At 46.5% G+C, this 7,521-nt stretch overlaps 1 protein-coding gene across 1 annotated transcript; it reads left to right on the forward strand.

The window, feature by feature from the left end:
- The first annotated feature begins 1,388 nt into the window (after positions 1 to 1,388).
- Positions 1,389 to 5,683, forward strand: LOC123401922 (bax inhibitor 1). The gene is made up of 6 exons (XM_045095789.1): positions 1,389 to 1,801; positions 3,773 to 3,916; positions 4,054 to 4,145; positions 4,785 to 4,971; positions 5,077 to 5,232; positions 5,329 to 5,683. The coding sequence occupies exons 1-6, from the start codon at positions 1,694 to 1,696 to the stop codon at positions 5,383 to 5,385; spliced, it is 744 nt and encodes a 247-aa protein (XP_044951724.1). The 5' UTR covers positions 1,389 to 1,693; the 3' UTR covers positions 5,386 to 5,683.
- Positions 5,684 to 7,521: the final 1,838 nt, after the last annotated feature.

A 7,521-nucleotide genomic window follows, 5' to 3' on the forward strand; every position in this document is an offset into this window, starting at 1 on the left:
AGGCTTAAGGGGTGAAGGATTCATGTGAAGTTCGAATGGTCCTTCATCACTTTTTTCTCTGGTACCATGTGAGAGAAAGCATACGCGGAACTATGATGGCCCTTGGTTTCCTCTGTACAAATCAAAAATCAATTTGTTTGATTTGAACCATGCCCCATGAGCTCATTTGTAATGGTGATCCACGGTGAAGCCACTACTTCACCCGGTACTGGTGAGCTTTCGATGTCGATTCATCATCGATGACCCTTAAGGACAACCCCGTAGAGCACAGTCGATAGAAAACTGCGGCTCCTATTATGCCTCCAAGACGCTGAATCGGAGGCGGGTCGGTAACGGTTCGGTGGTTCATTTGTTCTTACTCCGGCTTGTGTCGGCGACAGATCGCCCGTGAGGTGATCATCCCAAGTGTCTGCTTTAGCGGTGCCGGGTATTTAAGATCGGAGTGATTTGTCGAAGAAGAAATGCATCACATTATAGAATCACTGCTGCAAACCATACTGGCGTTGGTGCTCGCTTTTTTCTGAAGCTATTTCAAACCTTTCGGTGATGTGCGTTCGCTGAGAGATGTTTCCGTCAACCACGAACGCGTCTCTGGCCGCTTCATCAAGCCTAAAGGTCATTACCACAGTTTAGCCTCTCGAAGATGTTCATATAAGAAAGATGTGTATGCATTTGTTGATAGGATGAGCGATTTGCGCACATATGAGTGTATGTATCTATACTATGTTGAAGAAAGAAAGAAAGAAGAACTATAAAATCACTGCTATAATATATGTTTGGTTGTATATTAAGGGGATGTTTGGTTCTTAGACATACTTTGACAAATTAAAATTTAACAACCACAGTTTAGCTGGCATGCATTTGACATTTGACACGGTTTAACTTGCCACACATTATTGCTCATGCAATCCATTTGCCATAAAGTCATTTCTTTTTACCATTTTTTTAATCAAATTTTGGCGTTTGATTTCTCAACCATACTCTATGGCTTGCCACGTTTGCCATATTTTGGTTTGACAAAATTAATCTTGAACCAAACATGCCCGGAATGAACCCCGACACGACGAGGCGAGTGCCACTCTTCTCCGGAAGCCAGCCGATCGAGCGCGAGCCAACAAACAACAACCAGCCGACGGCGGTCCTTTCCGGGCCCAGGGTTTTCATATGAAATTTCACGTGAAACAGCGCGCCTGCTTCCGGTTACGTGATATCGATCGATGATGAAAAAAAAAGACAGACTGCGTGGTAATCCCGCGGGAAAGAAAGTAAAAAACGGAAACAGCGTGCGCCGCGACGTGCGGAAGCTTCTGGCGCCCTCGCGAGCGACGCCCCGCGCACCGGACCGGAATCGCACAACTTCCACACAAGTACCGCACCGCTTCCTCACTCTCTCTCTCTCTCTTTTTCCTTGGCCGCGAATCAAAGCAGCCCATCGTCCACGCGTGCGTCGCCCCGCCACCACCCCTATATATCCCACCCCCCGTCGCGTCCCACCCCTTCCATCGTCGCCGTCGTCATCACCTCGGTCCGAAACACGTCCGTCCACCCATCCATCCAAAGCAGCGGAGAAGGCGAAAAACAGAAGGAGAAAAATCCACCCCAAAACGCGAGCGCAGGACAAGCAAGGAACCTTGCGTGCGAGGCGAGGCCGCCCCGCTCCGATTCGATTCGACGCGCAGGCGCAGGCGCAGGGATGGACACCTTCTACTCGACCTCGTCGGCGGCGGCGAGCGGCTGGGGCCACGACTCCCTCAAGAACTTCCGCCAGATCTCCCCCGCCGTGCAGTCCCACCTCAAGCTCGTACGTTCGCCCCCCATCCTCATCCCCTCCCTTCTCTTCCCTCCCCGACGCGGTTAGATTCGGGGGAAAACTCTCGGTCCGCACGTACGCAGGTCCTAGGTTCCGCGCACGCGACGCGGCGGCGGAGCTCCGCGCGGGTCGTCGGGTTCCCCTGCAATGCGGCCGGTGCCGCGCCGTTCGTTACCGCTCGATGCTTCGTTCCCCGCCGATTTCGCGCCGGATTTGGGTTTTCCCCGCTGGATTGCTAGATGGGGGTAGTCGCTGGCTCGCCGCGGTGGTTACTCGCGTTGCCTTTGGAGGTAATTCCAGGTGCCGATTCCACCGCTCTTTTCAGAAAATCCGTCCTCATGACGGGGCCAGGCGTGGAAACATCATCCGCCTAGTCTCTAGGTACTTGCCTGTGGATATACGCTGTGCTACTATCACAGTTTCTGCAGCAGCGTATGCCTCTGAAACATACTACACAATTCTCGTTTATGTCGTTATCATATCGGGTATGGATGTTTAATGGTTAAGAGTGACCTAATTCTGCCTGAACTGCATCCTTTGGTGCCATAATCACCGCTGCTAGTACTAGTTTGCCCGTACTTTTCATGCGCAACAATTTTCGTACCAAGCGTCCTTGTCAGAATGGATATGGTATCGTTGGCTTGGGAAATTCGTGTGCTGTTAATCCTGTAGTTCCCTCTAGCATTCCATTCAGTAAATTCCGCCTTGGCTGGGGATACGTGTCTGAACCCTTGCCAGAAACCGAATGCTTCCATGTCGTAATTAGAGTGGTTGTTAAGTTTTCCCTTTACCATTTTTCCCGCTGGATTATTAGCAATAGGGTCGATATTGTTGGTTGGCTGTGCGCTGATTAATCGTGTTCGCTTGGAGGTTCCAGGTGCCAATTCTGCTGCTCTGTACAGAAAATTCGGGGAATGCTACCTGACGACGAGGCACAGTTTGTGCATCGTATGCCTCTGAAATATAGAATCATAATGAACTGGAACTGGACGCTTTTCATCATGTCATAATTATTAGCAGTTCTCTTTGATTTCCATCCTTTTTTCCCTCACCAGTTACGATTGGCAAGTAAACCTAAAATATGCATGGCTGATCATGTAAATAATCCAGAGAAAATCCACCGCGGATGGTTCTAGAGTTGTCTGATCCCTAGCTGTGCCCATATCTGCCCCACGTTCTCTGATTTGTTTCTCTCGATGGACTAGGGCCTCCACTCCTGTCGATCCAACTAGCATGGATAACTCTTGTTCACCAAAGAAGAAATTCACAGAACAAAAAAAATCTACAGTAGATGGCAAAAAAAAAATCTTCAGAACAAAGATGAGCAGCTGACAAGGAGACTTGTCGGCTGCTTGTCCTTATTTTGGAGATTTTTTCTTTTTTGCGGTCTATTGTAGACTTTGTCTTTGAGATCTGCTTTGTAATTTTATCTTTTTGACACTCAATCGTCGTCGAGCCTTTTATGTTAACCTCTTCTTTGTTGAAGAAGAGCTACCCATGGCTGGTTGTTGGCTGCAAAGGGGAGGTGAGGCCCTACTCCATCGAGAGAAGCAAATCAGCTTTAAACACATGAGTACATACAATTAAGCATGCAGCAAAAGAAAGGCAAAACAAAAATCAGAACATAGATTTGATGATGAAAAGAGGCGATTCTAGGCGGCGGCGGCTCACTCGTCCAAGCTCTTGTAACAAAAAGAGAGAGGGTGGGGCAGATATGGGCACCGCTAGGGATCAGGCCACTATAGAACCGTGCGATGGATTTTCTCTCGATCATTGCTGTGATAGTAAAACGTCGGCTGGGTTGAGAGTACTTCTCTCAATCACGGTCATGGTTATAGCATCTACTGGAGAACCATAAAAGCTTCCAAAATTTTAGCTGGAGAACCATGGTCACGATTTACGTTTGTTATCAGATTGAATCTGGATAGTTGAAGTGATTCAATTCTGCTCGGTTTTCTGCAGGTTTACCTGACTCTATGCTTTGCACTGGCCTCATCTGCCGTGGGTGCTTACCTACACATTGCCCTGAACATCGGCGGGATGCTGACAATGCTCGCTTGTGTCGGAACTATCGCCTGGATGTTCTCGGTGCCAGTCTATGAGGAGGTTTGTCTCGCCTTCTTCTCCTGACCTTGATAACTTGTTTGCTGTCCTCACGGGTAGAAATTCTCAAGAAGTTGCCGTCCTGGAAATGTCATGACATGGTGCGCTGACTTTGTTGACGTCTATCTCTTTGTGAACAGAGGAAGAGGTTTGGGCTGCTGATGGGTGCAGCCCTCCTGGAAGGGGCTTCGGTTGGACCTCTGATTGAGCTTGCCATAGACTTTGACCCAAGGTAAAGACGAATTTGCTTTTGTTGTTCCTCCAAATGTCCCTGTCTTGTTAAGAGTAGTTTACGAGTAAACCCTTTGGTAGCAAACCAAGTTGGCCATGACGTTTGATGATATGTCATAGTTTGAGGGCAACAGCCTGCTGTTTGTGAAATACCTGTGATTGGATTAGTGGATATCTGCTGATTATATGTCCCTATCAATCATTGTCTGGTTGTTCTTGCAAGCATTAATTAGGCTGTGTAGGTGCCAAATTGTGCTTTTGGATTAGTCTATTGTTCTCCTGAGACTCTCCTTTTTCCTACCTTGTCTGCTCTTTGGACGGCCAAGTCTTCTATTGTATGACATCTAGATCAACAGTTTGTACCTGGGCCCTTCCCTTGTGTTTGGGCTATTGTTATTGAACTTTGGGCCTGATCATGGACTATTTGGGCCTTCATTTTTTTTGTGATGCTGAATTTGTGTAGTACCTAGAGTTATACAAAATTGGTATGACCGATTGCTTGTTGCTTGGAGAAGCAGATTTGCTGGTGTTTTTTGCAGAGCTTTGCTTTTAGTTGTTGCTGTGCAATGCCAACCTTCATTTCACATCCCTGTTATTTATGTTAGCTGACATAGCTTGCTTTGTTGCTCTTTGCTACCAGCATCCTCGTGACAGGGTTTGTCGGAACCGCCATCGCCTTTGGGTGCTTCTCTGGCGCCGCCATCATCGCCAAGCGCAGGGAGTACCTGTACCTCGGTGGCCTGCTCTCGTCTGGCCTGTCGATCCTGCTCTGGCTGCAGTTTGCCACGTCCATCTTTGGCCACTCCTCTGGCAGCTTCATGTTTGAGGTGAGATACATACCGCAAAGCCGCCACACAAGAGAGACTATCCGCCTTTTTGGCTTTGTTTTTGGCCGAATGAACATGACACGAATACTCTTGCGCACCCTGCAGGTTTACTTTGGCCTGTTGATCTTCCTGGGGTACATGGTGTACGACACGCAGGAGATCATCGAGAGGGCGCACCATGGCGACATGGACTACATCAAGCACGCCCTCACCCTCTTCACCGACTTTGTTGCCGTCCTCGTCCGAGTCCTCATCATCATGGTCAGCACCCTAGCCACCTCTGGCTGCCTACTCATCCTCCACCCACTGTTGTTGCCACAATTCGATCCGCTGACGGTGATGTAACTCTGTTTGCAGCTCAAGAACGCAGGCGACAAGTCGGAGGACAAGAAGAAGAGGAAGAGGAGGTCCTGAACGTTTCTCCCGCACATGTAGATACCGTCACCGCCGCCGCTACTGGTACCACCACCACCGCTAAGTACGTAGTAGGAATTAAGCTGGCGCAGTAACTTGGCGCCGTGCCATCCTTGTTAATTTGTGTTCGTGTGAACCTTGTGTGAGTCTGCTGCTGCTGATGAAGCTTTTGCAGCCGCCCGTCTGCGTTCCGAATCTCTTGTGTTGTTGTTACTGTCAGGATAATGAATCGAACGAAACCTGAGACGATTTGGTTTTGGTTTGGTTTGCGAAGAACATGGCTACGCTTGTTTGTGAATGATTGATCTCGTCTCGTATCGTCGGTTTAAACATTGTGATTTGTCTCGTTTCTTTTGTAAATTGTTCAACACATGTTGGTGTAGCGTTTCTGTCGTGGTAGGTGGTGTTGAGCGGGGCCAGCTCGATTGTGATGTCCGCCCGCACGCCCGTGCTCTTCTCCTGTCGTGGTTCTGTGTAGTTGGCTCGGCTGGCACGTCAAACTTGCTTGACCTTGTTGCGAACGGACTAAATCTGGACCGTCAATTAGCATAGCAAACCGTCATTAGGACGTGATTAGTCAGTTATTAGTCTAAAACGTCGTACGGACGCGTCCGTCCGTACAGGCGCCTTTTTGTACAGACGCCTCTTCGCATGCGTCTCAAACCTTTATATATTTCAGATCAATGAAAAAGAGACAGTGATTCGCACAACACTTTCGTTCCTAATCTTTACACGTTATCAGCACTGCCTCTGCCAGAGAAAAAGACAGAGACATCACGAGAGAAAGAGACTATGTATTGTCTAAAATAAAGTCTCAGACTATGTGTACATATTCTATATGATTGCCTCAGCATTTTTCATTTTTTTTAAAATATGTAGTTTTCAAGTACAACATTTTTTTTTTACAATTCAAATTTTGGGAACACAATGTAGATGAGGCATCTACTGCACTTTGCAGATTATCCTCATCGCTGAAAGATCTACATTTTGCCTCCATTCTTTTGGTAAAATGACTATCTTCGAGTGCTCTCCCAAATATGCGAATTAATGTGACTACCTCGAATTTTTGCAAATCACAAGGCAATTATGTGATCTACTGCATAATTTGTAGATTATCCATTTTCACTGTGAGGTCTACATCCAGTCTTTTGACAAAATGATTACCTTCAAAGTGATTTTGTAAAATGTAATATGACACAAAAGTAATGGGCATATGAACATCTACTGGTTAAAACTAGAATATGCTCTCCATTACTATGAGATCTACACCGCAACGGTGAATATCTTTAAAGTGCCATATACATAAAATGAAGTCTACACATATAAGTATAAAGCATCAGCTATACTTGTAAATTTTGCTTCATCAAAGCATTTGTTGTTACTTATATTTTACTCTCATAGTAAAACCAAATTATGCATGAAAATACCATGCAGGAAATGGCTGGCGTCATGCATCGTGAATTTCATGAACTTAAACTAGATGGTAGTAACTATTTACCATGGGCTATGGATGCAAAGATAGCCCTCGAAAGCCGTAAACTCGGTTTTACTATCACCACACCCGATGAAGGCGCCGGAGAAATCCCCACGGCAGCCAAATATACTGCTTTAAGTTTCTTAAGGCACCATCTCCATCCGGACTTAAAGTCGGAATATGTGATGGAAGAAGATCCACTAGCTTTGTGGAACTCTCTCAAGGAGAGATATGACCAACAAAGAGCAGTTATGTAGTCAGAAGCACAGAGAGAATGGTCCCTCATAAGGTTCCAAGACTTTAAATCTGTGGCATCATATAACTCTGCAGTTCACAAGGTTAACTCAAAACTAAGGTTTTGCAATCAAGCAATTTCTGAAGAAGACCTTATTGAGAAGACCTTGTGCACTTTCCACCCCTCGATGAGGGTACTACAACAGCAATACCGTCAACAAAAATACAAAAAGTATTCTGAGCTCATATACACTCTACTTCAGGCTGAGAAACATGATGAACTTCTCATGAAGAATCATCAAACACGCCCAACGGGCTCAATGCCACTCCCTGAAGCACATGCTAACACTCAGTTTACCAAAAAGTATGGGGGCAACAAAAAGAATTTCAAGAAATTCAATGGAAAGTGGAAAAAGAACAACAAGCAG

The sequence above is a fragment of the Hordeum vulgare genome, chromosome 6H (assembly GCF_904849725.1).
Source record: "Hordeum vulgare subsp. vulgare chromosome 6H, MorexV3_pseudomolecules_assembly, whole genome shotgun sequence".
Taxonomy (NCBI): Eukaryota; Viridiplantae; Streptophyta; class Magnoliopsida; order Poales; family Poaceae; genus Hordeum; species Hordeum vulgare.

Excerpts from the sequence above, each read along its gene's own strand:
- LOC123401922 (XM_045095789.1), top strand. The coding sequence starts at position 1,694 with ATGGACACCTTCTACTCGACCTCGTCGGCGGCGGCGAGCGGCTGGGGC. Across the intron at positions 4,972-5,076 it reads CTGGCAGCTTCATGTTTGAG|GTTTACTTTGGCCTGTTGAT; the intron begins GTGAGATACATA and ends CGCACCCTGCAG. Across the intron at positions 5,233-5,328 it reads TCCGAGTCCTCATCATCATG|CTCAAGAACGCAGGCGACAA; the intron begins GTCAGCACCCTA and ends CTCTGTTTGCAG.